The 21,239-nt window shown below is 39.1% G+C and overlaps 1 protein-coding gene across 4 annotated transcripts; it reads right to left on the bottom strand.

Annotated features, from left to right (window-relative positions):
• Window positions 1–18,391, bottom strand: LOC105380946 (protein DEK). Of its 4 annotated transcripts, XM_048628230.1 has the most exons (17): window positions 18,243–18,391; window positions 16,708–16,867; window positions 15,827–15,942; window positions 14,788–14,886; window positions 14,298–14,407; window positions 13,767–13,868; window positions 13,644–13,686; window positions 13,078–13,206; window positions 12,507–12,669; window positions 12,021–12,179; window positions 8,050–8,135; window positions 7,600–7,761; window positions 6,721–6,837; window positions 6,137–6,251; window positions 5,391–5,575; window positions 3,552–3,704; window positions 1–1,288 (listed from the first exon to the last, which is right to left on the bottom strand). In XM_048628230.1, exons 1-17 carry the CDS (start codon window positions 18,282–18,284, stop codon window positions 1,274–1,276), a joined length of 1,956 nt encoding a protein of 651 aa, XP_048484187.1. In that variant the 5' UTR covers window positions 18,285–18,391; the 3' UTR covers window positions 1–1,273. The 4 variants fall into 4 exon arrangements, with proteins under 4 accessions (XP_048484187.1, XP_037965797.2, XP_037965798.2 ...); XM_038109869.2 differs by lacking the exon at window positions 13,644–13,686 and having other exon boundaries at window positions 13,721–13,868; XM_038109870.2 differs by lacking the exon at window positions 13,644–13,686 and having other exon boundaries at window positions 13,721–13,868; window positions 16,798–16,867.
• Between the last annotated feature and the right edge of the window lie 2,848 nt (window positions 18,392–21,239).

The following is a 21,239-nucleotide window of genomic DNA, read 5'->3' as shown; positions in this document are numbered from 1 at the left end:
TTGCCATTTAAATATGGGTTAGGTATTTCGTCATTTCACAATGTTACTGTATCTACGCGCTTCCAAATTGTACTATTACTATGCGTATCATAAATAAGCCAACCAATCATAACGAATGAACACAATAAAGAGCCTGAGTGAATCAGACACTGGAACATAGCTTGGTAAATAATAACAAATACAATAACAATAGGTACATCTAGAATCATTGTCGATTATTTCAACATTCGCAATGTTATACGCATATTATGACATAGTAGCTGTGATAGTGATGTCTTATCTTGAACTAAACATTTTTGAAGATTAAAATAATCCACAATTTGCTGCCTAAAGTTTGATAACATTTACCATTGGGTATAAAAAATAATCATTATGAAATTCATGGCGGGACGCATTTGTATTTAGGGTGTAAATTATTTATGTAGGCAAATTATTTTTTGTAATTATTTGGTGTAAACTACTTTTGAATCATCCCAAAATTATACAAACTTAGACACAGAGTGTATTATTTACACACCTTAAAATACACTTAAAATAAGTAGGTTTACGCCAAATTTTGAACTGCAATTTGCAGACTACTATAAAAAAATAAAAATTTACGAAATATTTTTTAAACCAATATTATAACAATTAAATCTTAGTATTTTAGCCGAAATATAGAAAGACTTTTGTACAATGATACCCTTCCGATGTCAAATAATTCATACATAGTATTATGTACTATAAGTAGGTGACTGATTCGCAAATTTCACAGACTCGTGCTGCGCTCTTGTCAAACAAAATGGTCCCGATCTGTCCCGTTCAAACTATATAATTTTGTGGAAAAATAAGTAACTTCATTTGATTGGTGGACACACAAGCCCGAATTTGCTTAGTCACTCAACTAAAGGCTGTGATATTCGCTATCACATCAATATATAAAAAATTAAGTCAATAGTAGACACAAAATACAAAATATAATGTCCTTAATAAAAACAAACCTTACGTGACTGTCTTACGGAATTATTCTTATCCTAGGGAAATTATTCCTACAACATTAAATTATATATTCTTTTACCGCGCCGCTGAGCTCCGAGATCGGACGAAACAAACTTAAAACTTAAAAGAGGATAACAAACTGCGAGTGTCCGAAAGTAGTGTATTATTTTTGATATTAAAAAGCGAAAGTATCCGATCTCGAGACGTAGCCAGCGCGGTGCCAGTTTATGCTAAGTTTTGTTTAAATGTGGAGCTTAGTTGACTATGAACGTGATGGCGGCCGAATGGTCACTGCTCACGATGATATGAGCTGGAATATAAATAAATACATGTTAGTAAAATGAACCCGTGTAACACTTCTGGTCTTTCAACAGGGCAAATAATGGAGGCAACTCTAAATAGATATAGGTAAAGGTAGAAGTATTTACTTCCAAGGGTAGAGATATGAAGCACGACCACGTCTTGGCCTCAAAAAAAACTTCGTCTGATTTGGTCTACCGTATTCTACCAAATGAGTGCAATACGAGTGAAATTAGAAGTTCATGAAGATTTCAAATAATTAAATGAAAACAAACTAAAATTGTATTCTTAAAAGAAATAAAAAATATGCATGCAGATAAAAAATATTAAAACGAAAACACTACCTTTTCGAATAAGCGGGCGATTTCCATTTCACATATTGATTGCAAATTAATTAATTTTAAAAATATATTATTATTGTAATAATATATAGCTATTTTCCTTGTAACTCTAGTAGGTATACACTATGTCGACATCTACATTGCGCCCTTAACTTTTAACATCTTAAATATTCTGTAACAAAGAAAAAAGAAAATCAAAACAATAGAACATAAAATAGAAGAACAAAAAAAACGAATAGATTATAAAAAATATATAAAATAACACATTTGTCATATTTTATATGCAAGCTAAAGAGGCAGTGGCCTGGTCATAAATGTCTGCTTTAGTGATGTAACGAATGTGTGTTTTTGGACATTCGCGAATGCGAATGCGAATGCGAATATCTGATATTGACATTCGCGAATGCGAATGCGAATATTCAGTTTGTGTTAAAATTTGGGGCCATTTGCATGGTTTGGTGACTATCTAGTACTGGACGAGGTACATTCCGTTCAAGACGCATTCCGAATCAGACTAGCCAATAATTGTCGCAGTTTTTTTTAAAGTACACTTTAGTAAGCCCCGTAACTGTTACGACATATTGCGACTGTGTGCGGTTTCTGAGGACGACTTACACGAAACATTTAAAATATTTAAATCTATGGCTGTCTTGCTCTGACATTCAGGGTTATTGGTAAAGTAGACCTGATCCTTTCAAGAGGTGATAGAGGAAGACATTTTCAGTCGATTGAACCCTATAATGCATTGTCCGAAACTTAACCATTTCTAACATATTGAATATGTAAGTTTTTTTATGTTTTTCAAAAAAATCGAATTTTATGCAAAACAACAAAAAAATATTGAAATATGGCTAGTTTTTTTTTATTTTCGGTGTTAAGCATAACAATTTGACAAAAAAATAAAAAAAAACTTAAATATTAAATATTTTAGAAATGGTTAAGTTTTGGCTAATGCAATATAGGGTTCAATCGACTGAAAAAGGCCTTCCTCTATCACCTTCCTGAAAGGATCAGGTCTACTTGCAAATAACCCTGTATACTGTCAAAATACGCTTTTTTTATTATGTTTAGGTCTTATAAAACTATTAACTATAATATGTAAAGTTTAATTTCCCAAAGCAAATAAATAATACCAAATGATAAAGTAAGACTGGAAATGTGATTAACAGGATAACTTGTAATAAAAAGGTTATAGACGAATGGATTTAGATTTTGTTAACCTATCTACCATTATTTTCAAATAGTTTTTTAATAAGTACTGATATTCGCATTCATTCGCACAAAATTTTGCGAATGCGAATGCGAATATCCAAAAAAATGCGAATATTCGCGAATGCGAATGCGAATATTCGTTACATCACTAGTCTGCTTGCCTGGTCCATGAACCGTTCTGCCATAGTGCCTCTAATTGATGATATGAAAGCTATCAGTGGCGTGCTTTGGGAGAGGCCTACGTACGTCCAGCAGTAGTCTGCTATAGGCTGATGATGATGATGAAATACTCGAACGAATGGAGCCGTTGGTTTTCATTTTCTATTTCAGAACCTGTCTCATACGCTCACTGACAAATAGTTGTATAGAGTGAGTGGTACAGCTCTGAAAGATCACATCCGGAACGAAGTAATCCGACAGAGAACTAAAGTCACCGACATAGCTCACCGAGTTAGTAAGCTTAAGTGGCAGTGGGCTGGTCACATCTGTCGAAGAACCGATGACCGATGGGGTAAACGTGTTCTGGAGTGGAGGCCGCGACTAGGCAAACGTAGTGTGGGACGCCCTCCGGCTAGATGGGGTGACGACTTGCGAAAGGTGGCTGGTTATGATTGGATGCGGAAAGCTAAAGATCGCATCCAGTGGCGTGCTTTGGGAGAGGCCTACGTCCAGCAGTGGACTGCTATAGGCTGATGATGATGATGCTTGTACAGCACTTACCGACTTGACGGTGGCCTTGATGAAGTCCTTCTTGTGCGCGAGGTCGAAGTCCGGGTAGTGGCTGTACACCTGCTTGCACACCGTCTTCATGGTGATCTCCTCGAGGTTGGCGCCCTCCAGGATCTGCTTCACGTACTTCTTGATCTCGTCGTCCTGCACACGAGATGTTAAGTGTTAGTATGGTAAGGGCATTAGGCCCGATTCAGTGCGATGCGGACCGTCCGCACGTTGACGTCCTGCCATCCGTCGCATCATAGGTCATCCGCGTCGCACTTAAAATGCCTATCGCAATAAAACAGTAAAATAGAGGTAAATTTATGTTATTACTCTACTAACTATGAACTCTTTCTTGCTGTCAATAAAAAATGCGCTCAATAGAATAGATTGTATAGAAAACCATTGTAACATCGGCTGGCGATGTCGTGGGTGGCAGTGGAAATAAATTTGATTTTCTACTAAAAACGCTTATCGAATGCTGCCGCGCGAGCCATGTTCGACCGCGGCAAACCTATATATCAGACGGCAATGTTCGAGCTGCGACGTGCCGCGCGCATTCTATGGCTACACGGGTTTAGCGTGTCGGGAGAAATAATAATAAGTTGTATAACGTCGTCGAAATATAATAGGCCCGTTTGGTCAGCTACACAAATTTGCTATTTACTCTTGATTTTATGAAATACATAAAAAGATACATAATCTGGCTTATTTTTAACGGCTGAAAGAAAAAATAACTTTAGAAGCATCGAAAGTTACTCTTATTGTTTAGATTTTTTTATGATTTAGATTTGACACCAGCTGTCATCCCATACATTTTCTAGCTGTCCAAACGGGCCTATTATATTTCGACATTGAGTATGAATGGTCTGGAGACGAAATAGGCAGACGTTCCCCTCTGGCGGGGTGGTAGGCCAGAAAGGCCCACCGATTTATAAAAACTAGTTGCAGTCTCAATTTACACTAGACTCAATCTAGTTGGCAAAGCGTTCGTTTCATAGAAAATGATTTGTTTACATACTAAAATGACAGCTTCAATTCATAGAATATCCGGATTCAGGATTTGATCACAGATTTGGTCATGGTTTATTGTTATTAGCTGTTTCCTAGCAACCTATGTAAAAAAAATGCAATAGTGATGTACCGGTATATGCAGATATGTATTAATCGACAAAAAATGTCATAGTTGGGAAGCGTCCGTAGTCGAATTGGCTTCAGTAATCGTAACTGATCACTGAGGTTAAGCAACAACTGACACGGTCAGCCATTGGCAGGTACAGCATGAGTTACCAATTTCAAATGGTTCTTTTCTGGACGCTTCCGTGCTTCGGACGGGACGTTAAGCCGTGGGTCCCGGTTGCTGCTTCGGCAGCAGTCGTTAAGCCTAGTCAGAGGCCGCCCGAAGGCTCGCGACCTATCACGTGAGTATAAATGTACAGCGTAAAGCGGGTGACTTCGTTTATTAATCATTCCTAATTAAATTTAACTATACCTAATTAATTTGAAATTAGTATTTCTAACCCATGTTCTCGAATTCATCGATAACACTTATCGATAATTGTTACATCCATTGGCAAGAAAAATGAAGACACTGTGTTCATTATTAAATGTCACTTCACGTAACCCTTATTGCTGGGAATTAAAACTCATAATGATATGTCCCATGAGACATAATCATGGTAAACGGTAAAATTTCCCCCCGCAAAAATTGGCAGACTTTTTTGTATCAAGAAAGATCGCTATGACGCTTCCCGAGGGTACACCCGAGTCCGCGTTGTTCTATGTATTTCGACGACTGTAGTGAAGTGAATAAGTGCAAAAGAAAGAGACAAGTGCTCAGCTCACCGTGGGCGGGCGCTTGGCCTTCTTGTCCGCCGGCGGGTCGGACTCGTCCCCGCTCTCCTCCTCCTCCTCCTCGCTGCCCGCGTCCTCGTCCTCGCCGCTGCCGTCCTCAGACTCCTCTTCCGAGGACGCCTTCTTGCCCTTCTTCACTGGCTTGGCTTTCGCGCTGGCCGCCGGCTTCTTCTTGGCTGGAGGGTTAATGGGTTTGTTAATTATGTGAAATTTGAGAAAGAGACGCAATATGAGTAATTGATGTGGATATGTTTGTACTCAACAAAATATTAAGGCAAAAATTTAGAAGCAACATCTAACATTCACGCTCAATAGACAATCGCAGCACAGGGCCCAAGAAAGGCACAAGACGTCATAAAAATACTAAATATTCTTCCACCCAAAGGTTGTCTTGAAAAAATCGCTTTTAGTGATAAGACCGCTTTTTTGTACCTATGTGTTTGTATTTAAGCTTTGTATAATCTATTCTTGTGTACAAATAAAGAATATTCTATCTATCTTTCTAAATTTTAAAGTTAAGAACGCTAGAGGCACCCTCTAGTTTGCCAAATACCGTAGCCAGTTAATGGTTATACGCTCCCGTATGTCGAACAGAGAAAATAATAGTTTTTTTTTGTTCATTGTTTGTGCTTTTACATGCGATCAGTTAGTCGTTGAACCATAATCAGTGACTTTGAGCGGTAGAGTGACTTGCAGAACAGATAACAGGCTGATGATGATTGAGTAGTGAAGCTTACCTGGCGGGGTGGGGGGTTTCCGTTTGACTGGTGTCGCCTTGGCGGCGGACTTGGCCACCGGTCCCTTGCGGCCCTTGGCCACCGGCGCCGGGCGCCCGCGCTTCGACTTCGGCTCCTGTTGTGATACGCATAAGAGTTAATATTGAAAGACACAAATAATTTGCATAATGAACTAACTGCGTCCATCGCAGAACATAATGAATATATCTTGAGGGTTCTACAATAATCTCCACGCTTAGCAGATTATATGTAAAAAATCTGACCAAGAATAATAATACTATGTAGAAAGTCTTAGTCTGCTTGTAAAGCTTTTCTTGTGCTCTCAGTATAGTCTTTCATCTTTACACAGGACACCACAGACCACAACCTATAGACAGCGCTATGGCAGAAATCGTTTGCGTTTGAAATAATGGGAATTCTGCGGTAAAAGTATTGTGTTAATCCATGGTGTCAGCTAACTCCATACCTACCCAATTTCATTACAATTGGTTCAGCCGCTTTGACGTGAAGAAGTAACAAACATACACACACACATACTCACAAACTTTCGCCTTTATAATATTAGTAGGAAGTAGGATACGTACGCTGGCGTCAGAGTCGTCGGCGTCGCTGGCCGACTCGGCGTCGCTGTCGCTCTCCGACTTGTCGCTCTCCTCCTCGCTGTCCGAGCGCGCCTTCTTGCCGCGGCCCACCTTCTTGCCCTGCGGGGAAACAGCCGCCCATTACAAACTGCGGTAAATATGTCCTAAGGGCTTGTACACAAAACTGCGTTGCGGCGTCACATCGCAAAATCTGCGACTAACAGTCGCCAGTTTTTTTTAGGGCAAATGCTTGATTCCTGTAGCACGTTTTTGCGATGCGACGTCAACGCAGTTTTGTGTACAAGCCCTAAGTGTCATGTGTTGTTTACTATCCAGCACATTAATTTAAATGGCATAATATAAGAACTTCGGATGCTTTCAGGGTTCTCATAACACATAGTAATTTTGACTGGACCCAAAAAAAGCACGAAAGTGCATATTTTACGCGTTACGATGAATACTTGTATGATCGCATGCGGGATGCGTGATCAAATCCGCACGTTATTAAAACACTAAAATAATGGTGATGAGTCATAGGAGCGGTGGTAACTCAGTCGGGTAAGCGCCCGCTTTTCACGCCAGAGATGCGGGTTCGAATCCCGGCGTTGACATGTACCAATGAGTTCTTTTAACTTAAGTTACGGTGGAGGAAAACATCGTGAGGAAACCTGTATATCTAGATTTAGCACATCTAGATATGTGATATCTAGATGTGCTAAATCTAGATATGTGACGACAGTGGACCAGCGTGGTGGGAAATGGTCCAAGCTTAGGAAGGCAGTTTAGACCTTGGGGATATGCACAAAGGATCCACTGGAGAGAGCCAGGTGCAGGTACTTACACCCCCACACATAATAGAATAGAATAGGTGATGAGTCATACCTTCCCCCGTCCCGGCTTGGACTTGCGGCCGCGCTTGCCCTTGCTGGAGCGGCGGCGGCCCGTGGACTTGCGCTTGCGCGTGGCGCCGCCGCTCGCGCTCTCCCCGCCCTCGGGGTCGAAGTCTGAGTCCGCCTCTTCGGAGCCGCTCGGGTTGAACGAACCCTGAGGATAGAATGGAGTATTATGATTATTTAATTCTTTATTGTACAAATATTACAAATAAAAGTACAAAGGGTGGACTTATAAATGTATTGATCAAATAGAACACAAAACAGTGGATACATTACATTACATTACACAATAGGCAGCCCTATAGCTAAAACATGATCTGATCTGATAACAAATGAATGAATACACAGACGAATCTGCACTAAATGCAAAAAAAAAACATTTCATAACGAGACTCCCTGTATGTACGTGTAGTGATATGTTATTATGTTATTTACTTACATCAGAATCTTCACTGCCATCTTTGACTGGTTTGGGTCCTTTTACTTTAGTTTCAGGGTCTGACTCGTATTCTTCATCTGAATAACCTGAAAGGAAAAGACAGTTTTACGGTCACTGATATCATACATAATATATAATACAGGCGAACTTATTGCTAGATACATTTTTACAGTAAACCCCGCAGTAGTTTTTTTTAGTGTAACAGATAGACAACACAATTTTATATTTCTTATTTATAGCTTAAACTGTATTTAGATTCTCCATACAATACAGTTGAAGCGTGTAGATAGTCCATAATATTTTTATGTACTTTATCTTCACTTTACCACGTGCCTTCCATAATATTTTGATGTACTTTATCTTTCTTTACCATGTGCCTATCACCGAATACCCCAGTTCTTTATACATGCAAATCTTAGGGCGGCTTGCGTAACGTATGATAATTGTGTTTAAGGGTAAAATAAACACATTTAAGTTGTTAAATGCAATTAACGTCTTGCATAGCAAAAATTTTGTTCTTAAATACGTTTATCGAAGTGTCAAAGTTAAATACCCAAAATTGGCTGTTTAGCGCCGCTAAATACGTTTAGTGGCATTGTATCTGTCAAAAATGGCGGCAATGAAGCATGTCGTACCTATACTTAGTACCATTACAATTCCTAAGCTTGGACCATTTCCCACCACGCTGGTCCACTGAGGGTTGGTGTGTTTACATATCAAGATGTGCTTAATCTAGATATGTAGGTTTCCTCGCGATGTTTTCCTTCATTCATGGTATTGCTTGATATTGGTGAGCCACTTTTTCCACTCATACTTACTTTGAGTTTTATCACAAACTGAAATGAAATTCCAACATCTGTAGGTATGCTAACGCAACGCTTTCATAGGAGAACAGAACTAGAGGGGATATGGAGAGGACAGAGGAGATGCAGAAGAGGGAGAAATCAATTCAATTCTTATGTTGTAGACATTGACACAGATCTTGGCATTGTTATTGTTTGTGTCACAGGGGTATAATCGTGACAGTTCTGACATTGCGAAAAAGAGACGCTTAGCTACATTAAGCGTAAGAAAGAAACGTTAAGCTGTAAATGTTTTTTGTCCTTTTTGCTGAGGCGCCTGTTTACGTCAGTTCTCTGTGCCAAACAATGAAACAAATGAAAAATCTGTGCCAAACAAAGGCTGACAGTTACAACAAAATTTTCTAAATGCTATTTATTTTTGATTTGCTAGTGATTTGTGGGTGTTTATTAAGTTTATTAGACTATTATCATCACTTAACGAGTGTGTGACATGGGTGGGTGGATTTTGTTCGGTTGTATAGAGCATATTGAACGAAAACACGATGGAATGATGGATGAGATATATTTTCACATGTAAGTAGATACTATCAAGTTTAACAAGCTTACATTCATCATAGTACTATCTATTGGCTCGATTTTAATATAAAACGATACTAATTTTAATACTGTAAGATCTTTTAGTATCAGTTTTAAGTAAAAATTACGAGGTACCATATCATAACAAATCACATGGTGTTGCAAGTTATTGAAAATTTATTTTACCCACAAATATTATAGTATGCAAAGAAAACACTAGAAATTGTAACGGACTCGGGTTGGGTTTACAAATGGGGCGCACGAATTCGGTTTTTGTGAAGATTGTATTTTGTAGAAGTCATTCTCCTCTTTCAAATGAGGTGCCTCTCATTGTGAGGAAACGTTCGTTTCGTTTTTTTCTTCTATGTGTGATTTCTTCTGTATAATATAAAGTTTATTGTATTGATACGAAATACGTGTTTCCTTTAAAAAAAACCCCATCACATATTTGGCCCACGATTATAATGCTCATGCTCATCCATTTATCTCTGCTTCATAGGTTTCCGACAGAAAAAAAAATATCAAGAAAATGGATAGACATTACCGGTCGCACAAATTGGGAACCAAAGAAACATACAAAAATTGTGTTCGGCACATTTTGAAGAGGATTGTTTCGATTGGACGAAGACAATGAATCATACAATCAACTCAGTTTGTGTATATTAAACAATTATATTGAAATCAAATAAGTATGAGTAAAGTTTTTTTTCTTATATCGTCGGTTGACAGGAAAAACTCACTAAGGCAGATTTTTCAATATTCAGATAAATGTTAGCTGGGTAATACAAACATTGAGAAACATTGAGACGCAACAGCATCAAAATTATTTCCCAGCAAAACTTTTATCTGGCTATTGAAAAATTAGCCTTTAGTGTCTTTTTCCTATCAACCGACGATATACTCAAGTTTTGTTTTTGTTATAATGATAAGTTAAATTTCCCCATATTTAGGTTTAATTTTTTTGTCGGCAACATCTATGGTTTGAGTGAGAAAGAGAATAGTGCACACGGCGATTGCCAGTCTAGAGGTAGTAGGTCTATGGTTTGTGTAGTGTCAAGTGTCACTTAGTGACAGTGTCAGTAAAATTTTGACGGCATTTGTTTCTGGTTACGCATTTTTCTAGCCGTAAACATTTAAAAACTTAAAAGTTTAGATGAAAATATGCATAGAATGAAACGTAACACGTGCTAAATACGTTTAGCTAAATTACAACTTCAAATGAGCCATGCAAGACAATACAATTTGTGTTTAGTATAAATACGTTTATTGAGATAAATGCGTTTAGCTAACTAAAATTAAAATATCTTTAAATAGGAAGTCACGCAAGCCGCCCTTAGTAACCTTCATCCACCTATAGAGGTCCATCAGCATGCGAAGTACGAGTTTTTACACCGTTCGAACAGTGAAAAGTAAACGCGAATCTTTGGCGCGAGAGAGTCGCCACCTAGCGGTACTGCACTACCTCAGCGCCATACATCGCACATTAAATTTTCTCCACTCGGTGAGACTCGCACTAGGCCCTCAGATAAATTACCTCGTAAAGACCCAGTCTCAGAGAGCCGGTAGTAAAGTCTTTCAAACAGGCGACTGCCGGCCAAACGACGCTTCGGGAACCGCCTCTGATACTCGCGTTTCGCGGCGCGCGCGTCGCCGTCGGCATAGCCGAACATCAAAAGCATCTCCGTATACTCCTCGTTACTAAACGAGAGATGATTTTCTGCTTCGGCCATAGTCCTTGTTACTGTTGGTGCAAGTGCTCCAGTCAATAGGACATTGAAAAACCAAGTTTTTAATATATTTAGTGTATTCACAAATTCACACGAGCCAACATCGATCGCATCCATGCGCAATGAATCACAGGGGCGGACTGCCGGTAGAAGAAATCTGTGTTCTTTTGTCCATTTATTCTTTTGTACTTTTCTTTGGGAAGCTAAGCTGTAGATATATGCCGAGCGAGTCTATCCTATTTGTTCCTATGTCCTTCTGTACTGATGATCTCGAGAACGGCCTTGCTCTATTAACCCGCGACCGAACTGAACAAATGATGAGTATCTATGATAATTTGGTAATGCGTGCGTCTATCTGTTACATTGTAGTGGCGAAATGTATGAACCGATTTAAATACAGTTTTTTGTTACAAAGATAACATGATTACAATTGCTATTTTCACTACAGGATAATTTCAGCCGCTCTGTCTATTGCGGACTTGCGGCATTGTCGCGCTGTTTATGTTAAGGTTGAACGATCAGGTTTTAAGGCATACAACGTAACGCCATAGCTCGTTATAATAAGCCGAAAGCCTGAGTGACCCTCAGGGGTCATTCTATACTTCTACACTTTTGGAAATTCCACAAAAAAGACACACAAAGATTGTTTAACTTTTGTGCCAAATAAGAATGAAAAAGTACACGATACCCGTTTTCTAAACTACGTATTTATTTATAGTGAGTAATTCCCGACGACTTGGTCATAAACTACAGGCACTATACCTTCAGTCAGACGGCAGTCTGACATCAGGGATCCATGGGGCAGTGGTTCTAGCCGCTGCAGCGTAATTAATAATTACAGTATAACTATAAAGAGCGCAGTTACCTCTGTTGACTTTGAGCGCGGCGGAGCGGCGCGGGCGGCCGCCGGGGGTGTTGGCGGGCGGCGGCGGCAGCGGCTTGGCGGACCCGCGTGCGTGTGGCGAGTTCACGCTGGGCTGCTGCAGGAAGCCCACCAGCCGCGCCGCCAGCTCCGAGGTTGAACCTGGGGGAGATAGGCAGGTTTTAGGGTTGGTTGGTGAAAACTTGTTGTAAAATAAAGCAAGACTTTGATAGACAGATAAATTAAGTTAATTTTTTCCTTAAAAAATAACACGCTAAGAAAGAACCTACCCTCAGTAGCGGTGTCACCATAGGAGAGTCGACCGCTGACCTTCCTAGAGTGTTAACCCACCAGCACTTGCCCGCGCGTTTAATAACAAACACATACGCTCACACGACCAGTTACTTTTGACATCTATTTGGAAGAGAAGAAGGATCCAGTTTCTTTGCCCTAGACTGTATAACTGAATTTGCACAATTGATGGTGTACCTTTCTTCTCCAGGTCCAGCATCTCGGCCATGGTGCGCAGCTGCTTGGGCTCCATCTTGCAGGTCTCCTCCAACTTGGCCTTGTAGTCGGCCGAGCCCGCCGCCCACGGGTAGCCCTTGAACTTCTTCACGTTGCGCTTCACGTTGCGGTCCATGCACAGTTGCTGTGTAATACAGGTGTATGTTAGAATTGTGTGTTAGACCACAACGGTGGTGAAACGGATAAGGTCTTGTCTTGTAAATAAGGAATTTATGTACGACTGTACCACATACCCTTAATCTAAAGTAAAGATAAACGACACTAACACACGACACAAAATTTTACATTAGTGTCGGTCGGTCCACACGGTACGCATTTACATCTTTAACTCAGTGTCGCAACTGTGGAAACTCGTAGAAATTTGATGTATATTTTATTTATGTAGTGACACTGAGTGTCTTGTGTCGCCAGGTATCCTTAGCATTACAAAAAAGGAAAACATCGTGAGGAAACCTGCACATCTAGAATCTAGATGTTTACCCTAAGCGCATTGTACTTATACAAAGACAGCGATTCCACAGTCTCCACTTACCCCATACAGGTACTGGTGCATCATCTTCTGGTCGTTGATCTTGAACCTGGAGAGCGCGATCTCGACGTTGCTGATGTGTCCCAGCGGGGTTCCCTTCCCGGCTGGCACCGGCACCGGCGGCTCTGTCGGCTGCGGAGGTCAATACACCATGTTACAAAAAATATCGGAGTTAGATTGCACGTGTAGTACAGGTTTGATAGTTTCTCGAAAACTATCACTAGTTTCACTAGTTTACGTTTTCACGCACTCAAACTTGTGACACATAATGTATGCAGATGACAGAAGAAAAGTACTTCTAGGTAGGTGCTGCCGCTGCAGCTGTAGACGATTATAGGCTGATGATGAGGAGGCATCTACCCTCGACAATTCGAGGTATGTATATCTACATACATAAATAAAGCAATATTGTCATTAGAGATTTCTAGACCTGTGAACTTTGTGAAAGTTTTAATTGAGTGTAAGAATAGAATAGTTACAGCTTCTAAATTTGCCGAAATACTTGATGATGCTGAAACAATAGTCCAAATACACCAACTTAAACACACAACAACACAATGAGCACAAACCTCTTTCTTAGGCTTCGGCTTGGGCGCGGCCTCCTCCTCTTCTACCAACATAAAGATACAATACAATGAGCACCTACCTCTTTCTTAGGCTTCGGCTTGGGCGCGGCCTCCTCCTCCTCCTCCTCCTCCTCCTCCTCGCCCTCCTCGTCCTCGCCCTCCTCCTCCTCGTCTTCGCCCTCCTCGTCGTCGTCCTTCTTCGCCTTCTTTACTGGAGGCTTCTTCTCCCTGGTGATGAGACTGACTTTAGTATACTTACATAATAGAGAAAAGAATAGAATATGTTTTCGAGAATTTATCGATCGTGATTAGGCGAACATAAATAAGTTAAGATTCGTGCACATTACGTGGAGCCGCAGCGCTCGTCTGTATTTTACATGACAATGCGGCCCGCTACAAACACATTGGAGCGACTTTTGCGGTGCGGCCGTGACCGCTGCGGCTTGACGTAATGCCTGGAAGCGATCACTTTCAGCGATAATGCCGTCTATTGTGCTGTTATCCCCACATAAATATTAATACTAACCTCCTCTGTATATTAATTCAATAAAATCCGTAATATTGTATATAATGTTCTTGCTTTTTAGCAAATATTGCAGCCAAATAGTAGTCCCTAAGTCCCTAAGCTTGAAAGTGGTCCGTAGACGTGGTACTCACTTGGCGGGCTTCTTATCGGCCTCTTCATCGCCCTCCCCCTCCTCGCCCTCCTCCTCCTCCTCGCCCTCCTCATCTTCCTCCTCTTCTTCCTCGTCCTCTTCCTCAGTATCCTGAAGCAATAGTGGAGATCATGAATGGAGTTAAGAGTACAATAGTAGTGTTGTTATTATATCGCGCTCTAGTAACGAGCTCAAAAGATCTCTTTATTCAAACACTACTAACACGCTCAAAGAAAATGTAAATTACTGCTTCTTTTCATTCGCCATTTTCATTACTGCTTCTTTATCTCCGATCCTCTTATTCTATTATATTCTGAGATGGTGCGAAGTTCCTGTACCTAAAGGGCTTTTTCAAATGGACCTTAATATACATACAATACATATCCCCTCATTTTCAGCTTAGCTAGTGTAGCCCCTTATTTTCAGCTTAGCTAGTGTAGCCCCTTATTTATACTATTATGCATTTATTTATTGTTAGTAGCATGTGTTACCTCTTTCTTGGCCTTCTTCTTGGGCGGCGCTGGTTTCTTTGCGGCCTTGTTGTTCTCCTTCACGTCGTCCTCTTCATCGTGAGTCTCTCCGTTCTCCTCCTGAATATCACACTTATCTTGTAAAGGCGATACTTTGTGAGTATATATGCGTATGTTTTTACTGTTTCACGAATGAACAGTAAGTAATACTGAAGGCCTAGCTAGTGACGCAAGACGCTCACGCCACGACATAAGTTTTGCGTCGCGCTCACTCACATCGCAGGGCTTCGAGAGCGAGTGCGACGGAAAACTTTTGTCACGTCTTGAAGTGCGCGGCTTGCGTCCCGTGCTAGGCTGTTCTGCTTTTGATATATTATCATAATGATAGGTACATAGGCTACTTTGTTTAGTAGAATTCCTAACACAACTAGGCAACTTCTAACAGACTAAAGGAGTCTACACACCATACCCGCCGACCCGCCGACACAGCCCGGCGGCTTGGTGTCGGCGACTTTGTTTCAAGAATCATGTCGGCGACTCGTACCCGCGCGTGCAATGCTTAGTAAATATTCAAAGTCGGTAAACGTTAACGACATAAATGTCTTAAAATGTAAGGGTCTTTTTACAATCAAATCGTCCGTTCTTAAATCTTTTATTCTATCACTGTTATTGTAACGACTGCGACTCATTAAGCTTGGTCTAACCCAACACTGTCGTTTTCTCTTCAGGGACCCAGCTAAAATTATTCCACATGCTGCTATTATTAGATCAGCATCAGTATCCATGTTTATTGTAGGCTGCAATATTTGAGAAAAACAACACGTCACGTTCGTACACACTGCAATCACTAACTAAAAAAGTTGTACTGATTTCTTGCCGCCGACTAACTCATCGACACAGCCCCATGACACATATTGGCGGGTTGGCGGGTTTGGGTCGCCGACACCAAGCCGCCGGGCTGTGTCGGCGGGTCGGCGGGTTTGGTGTGTAGACTCCTTGATAACTAATAGATATCAAGACAAAACAACACAAGTTTTTTCCTGCATTTTTCCACACTAACCTTATTATTGGAGTCTGGCTTCATGTCGCTCTTGTCGTCGTCATCCTTGGACTCGCTGTCGGCCTCGGCGGTCTCGGGCACGGACTTGCCGTTGGACGTCGCCTCCTTCGACTCGCCTGCGCGTACGCAACACTAGTGTCAGTTGTTTATAGGCGAGAGAGAGTTGGAGCGTATGCGAGAGCGGGAGAGATAATCTGAACTGGTGAATTTGGCTGTTTTGCTAAAACAGCCAAATTATACAGTGAAAGCGTCTTGAAATTCATTTTAACAAATTTTTACCATTTCCTTTAAGTATAAGATGTTTGGTCAAACTTAAGTTGATATTTATTATTATTTTCATGTAAGAGTCTCGGCTTTGGATACTTTGGAAAATAAAGTTATCTAAAAGGGAATTCTTGTAACTAAACTTATGAGTGATTTAAATTTCCACCGTGAGTTATACATATATATATGAGAATGTTAATAAGTAGGTGCTTGTTTATAAATTATTTAGACATCACACTTAACCAATACTTACCACACACAATAATTTTCACCAAGATGGCAATGTGCATAAATGTACAGTTATCTCCATAATCTGTACTACACTTTATTACCGTGTCAAAATAAAAATGCAGAAGTTTAGTTTTGACAAGGTACAGTAGGTGGCAAAAAAACTTGACACCTCTCAGAGTGCTAGCTGAGATGGGTTAGTTTTTTTTGCCCCAGACTGTACATATTTATGGAGTCAACTGTACCATAAAATGATGTGTCACAGGTTAGACAAAATGACAAATGAACACACACATAGCCCCACAGATTAGTTAGCGATGTAGATGAGAGTGCGGTGTAAGAAACATGGGACCCAATCACAATTTGGAATAAAACATTACAACGCTGACCTTCTGGTGGTTTATTATCTTCTGTTTTTGGTGGGTCTACGTCGGTGTTACCTTCGGGCTTTGACTCCGACGGTTGCGGTAGAGACTCACCCTTGGAGTCTTGTGAGGACTCATCCTCGGTGGTCTGTCCGTCACCGGCTGCAGACTTCTTGTCTTCATCCTGAACAGGAAATCAGAAATATATGTTTTTTTTTAAATACTGCATTCATTTTTCATAGTACTTAATGCAATCCTTTAATATTCTATTATTATATTACATTGATTCTAATATTCTATTATTCTTTTATGATGATAAAAAAAATCATGACATTGCCATATAATATAATACTAATTAAACATTTTACTGTGAGGTTTTTACTAATAGAGTTTTGTTACAAGCCCATTCGGTAGGGGATGATTAAGAGTTCAGAGAACAACTGAATAAAATTGTAACAATACCTGACCTGCCTCAACATCTACAACATGTATAAGTTTAAAGGCGGGAAAATTCGAATGAAGGAATATCTAAATATTATTTAAGTACATTAGTACAGTAATAAAAATAGATAGATTCTGACAAGAATCATAATATTATATCCTTTAGATGCTCACACTCATAGCAGCAGATAGGTTAACAAAGTTACTATCAAAATAGCAATTTAATTAGTACCAATATCTTAAGTGCAATATTTATTGCCAGCAAACAATAAATTATAGACTACACCAACCACCACTCTTCAATACAAATCAATTTTACCTAATGTAGCAGCTCTAAGAAATTTGAACCTTAAGTCTTAACACTAAGGTATAGTTTTGCGCGTCAATTTAGGATAGTCACAGTAAATTCAGCTGTATACATATAGCAACATAGTCCATACAAGAGCACAAGTCACATTATGCTCATTTTTTTATGTAAATGTTCATAATCTAATTTTGTCCCAATCAGATATGAGTCAATGTATTGAAATACAAATGTAAATTGCGATGTTAGAATACATCAGAAGAAAAAAATGTAAGTGTAAAAATGTTCATGTCAGTAATAAAGGCCCCGGTGAGGATACTTATGTTTATTTACATCGCCGCCCAAGTTCCGAGCGGCAGAAGCCAGGCGCGAGGCCGCCACTCAATGGAGATACTTATTTTCGCGATTCATAAATTAAATAATCGCAAGAAACTAAATACCAAGGTCATGCGGATTTCCTATCAATGTCATACACTTCGTGCACGTTAACAAAGGCCCTGCAACGAAATGCAAAAGGGGCGGGGGTGGTCAAAATATGCAAAATAAGGAAACCTAGATCGTTGTAATCAGTTTCGATAACTGATCAATGTGGCATTCACAGTTTTAAATGCGAATAAATCACTATTATCACATCCCTCCGTGGCGCAGTTCCCGCGTTTAGCGGGAAGCAAAACGTTCTGTCAGCCATGTTGAGACGCAGGCAAACATTTGTGATATAACACGGAAATAACACCATTTCACAACACTGGATTGTTTTAATAGACGCACATTGACCGGTAGAAAAATACTAAAAACTAATATTGCACAACTATACCTGATTATCACTGATTTTCGCTTTATCGGTATCACCCGACATTTTTCCTACGAAGAAATTGAAAGCGATTTCAAAGCGTCTTCAAACACCGGACAACACGGATATAAAAAAAGTGCGTTTAGTTTCACCGTGGTTTCCCTCTATATGTAATGTTTGGGTGCACTACCTAAATTATTACAACATCATACAATATAAACTTTACCGCGCAAGTCGCATAAATTTTATTTATCTTTATTATATTTTTATCTTTATAAAATTCAGCTTCACGAAAAAAATACTGAATGGATTTTCATGAAAATTGGTAAGCAATACCTAATTAACACAAGCATCGGGTATACTTCCCACGGAAAAAAAATATGCGTCCTATAATTTTTTAAAATAACTAAGGGAAAAATCTTTTTTAAAACTAGGTAATGTAACTTGTAAATTTATACATCTAGTTAAATATAAGTTTTCTATTATAAGTTTTTTTTTTATTCAAGGTTATAATATAAATTAACATTTAACTAATGAAGCCTAACCTAATTGTAAATAAAATTATGAAAACTGAACTAAAAGATAAAATTTATTAGTTTATTTAATATTATTATGTATCTGCTTAAATAACCCCTTATTTTAATGTAAAAAACATTTATTTAACCCCTTATTTTTATTTTTTAGTATTTAATTTCTTTTAATGATTTAATTGGGTTCCGCTCATCTCGCATAATCTTTATTGACCAAAACTCATTTCGCATAACTCGTATGGTCTAAACTTTTTTGGCCGAACCATCACTTTGCCAAGACTTATGTGGCATAAGGCTCGTTTCGTCTAAAACTCTTTAGGCACAATCTTTAAACACCTAAGTTTCGTTTGCTCAAATTTATGTTCGTCTATACCTATGTATAATCTTGTTTCTCCTAATGTTATCTTAATAAATAATATATTAAGTATGTGGTAAATGTATAAATTGTGGTATTTTCGTCCTACATCCCGAAAATCACGATGTTGTATGATCAAAAAATCGAAAGTTAACGACCAATAAGTATAATTATTACAAACCCCATGAGATTGAAACCTAAAAATAGGTGCGACGACGAGCAAAGCGAGGAGGAGCGTGTTAGGTGCACATGTTCATCAAAACCAAAGCGGAGCGCAGCGAAGCGGAGCGGAGCGTTTTCCAAACAGCGGAAACAATACAAGGCACCAGTTTGCGCTATGTAGGGAGACGCTCCGTCAAAGTTAAAGCCAAACGAATATTATTACTTTGTATAAACCTATGCCATAGCATTATTAGGCTATTCAAGGTTTGGCCATACCATTATTAGGCTAAACAATGTTATGCGAAATAACTTTTTACTAAACGAGATTTATGCCATACGATTTTCGGCGTAACGAGACTTTGACCAAACTTTACTATGCAATACGAGATTAGGCAAATAAATCTTGGCTTGTATTTAAACCTCCACCAGAAATTATATGATACTGCCGCCAATAAATTCAAAATCTCCGCCAAAACGGATAAATCATCACCAAATCATGCTTCCCAAAATATTTTTGAAATTAACCAAATTATTTTTTACTGCATACTGTAAAACTATATTGACACCATTAAAATTTATTTCAAACCAAATAAAGTATATCATCGCTATATAGATGTAACCAATATATTCTTTTATTAGTATCATTTTAATAATCCTTTCTAACCAAAAAAAGTAAAAGTAAATATTAAAAATTAAGTTTATACCAAATAATAAAAAGCTTATCCCAAAACAAAGTCACTTTTTAAATTGCTTTATGAATTAATAAATCATTAGTATGTGCCTAGTAAAATCTATCCGTTACGCCATCTCGACTCCCATTCGTGTGGCCGAGTGTTTGAATTTTGCCATGTACCAATAAATTCTGTAGAAATAAGGAATTGAAATACAATTTATTATAGTTAAGTGCTTGGTGCTTGGGGTTTCTCTGATGGATCGTATCAGAAATGAGGTTATCTGTCAGAGGACTAAGGTTATTGACATAGCTGTCAAAATATGCAAGCTGAAATGGCAGTGGGCTGGTCATATCTGCCGAAGAACCGATAACTGTTGGGGTAGACGAGTTCTCGAGTAGAGACCTCGAACAGGCAAACGCAGCGTGGGACCCCCTCCTGCCCGCTGGACTGACGACCTTAGGCGGGTTGTGGTTGGATGAGGAAGGCCGAGGACCGAGTGTTGTGGCGCTCCTTGGGAGAGGCCTATGTCCAACAGTGGATTATTATTGGCTGATGATCATGATGATGATAGGTAAATGTATGTATATGAGTATGCGGGCGCGGGGGGATGGCGCCGCTCAAATTTGACCTTGTCCAGAAGGGGTGAATTTGCCGCGATGTATTGAGGTCGATGTACTAGACATTAATACATTGCGTCCACAAATCGCATCGCGCAAATTCAAAATTCATGCCGCACCACTCTTAAAGCCGTAAATGCCTACATATTAAAATTAACAGGTAAATCGATTACCTTTATACTATATTTTATATTGTTTTTGGGTAGGATAATTTGGTGATATAAAAAAAAAATTGAACACTTAGTTTTGGTGTCAAAGTTTATATTTTAGTATAGCATAATTTGGTGATGATTTATCCGTTTTGGCGACGAAAAAGATTTTCTATTGTAAACTTGCAATTATTTGGAGGCGTGTTTATTTATTTCGGAACGTAAACGTTTTTTTTTGGGGTTTCGATTTTGGAGTTGATTTAATTAATTTGGTTTTAATTATTTTTTTTGGTGCAATGTATTATCGTACAATTATTTTTTTTGGTGATGATTTAAATTGTACCCATAAATCTTATGCCAAAAAAGGTAGAACCGATTTAATTATATCGTTATAGGTAGTTCTAATACTATACTACTTAATACAAATACCAAATTATGCGAGCAAAATACATGAATCGTACTATATTATGATAAAAATAATGGCTTTGAAACAGACTACCTAAAGGTAGAATTTGTTTTGTTTTATTCGCTGCC

Source organism: Plutella xylostella, chromosome 20, assembly GCF_932276165.1.
Source record: "Plutella xylostella chromosome 20, ilPluXylo3.1, whole genome shotgun sequence".
Taxonomy (NCBI): domain Eukaryota; kingdom Metazoa; phylum Arthropoda; class Insecta; order Lepidoptera; family Plutellidae; genus Plutella; species Plutella xylostella.
The sequence above is the reverse complement of the archived record's forward strand: the minus strand, read 5'-3'. Positions and strand labels throughout refer to the sequence as shown.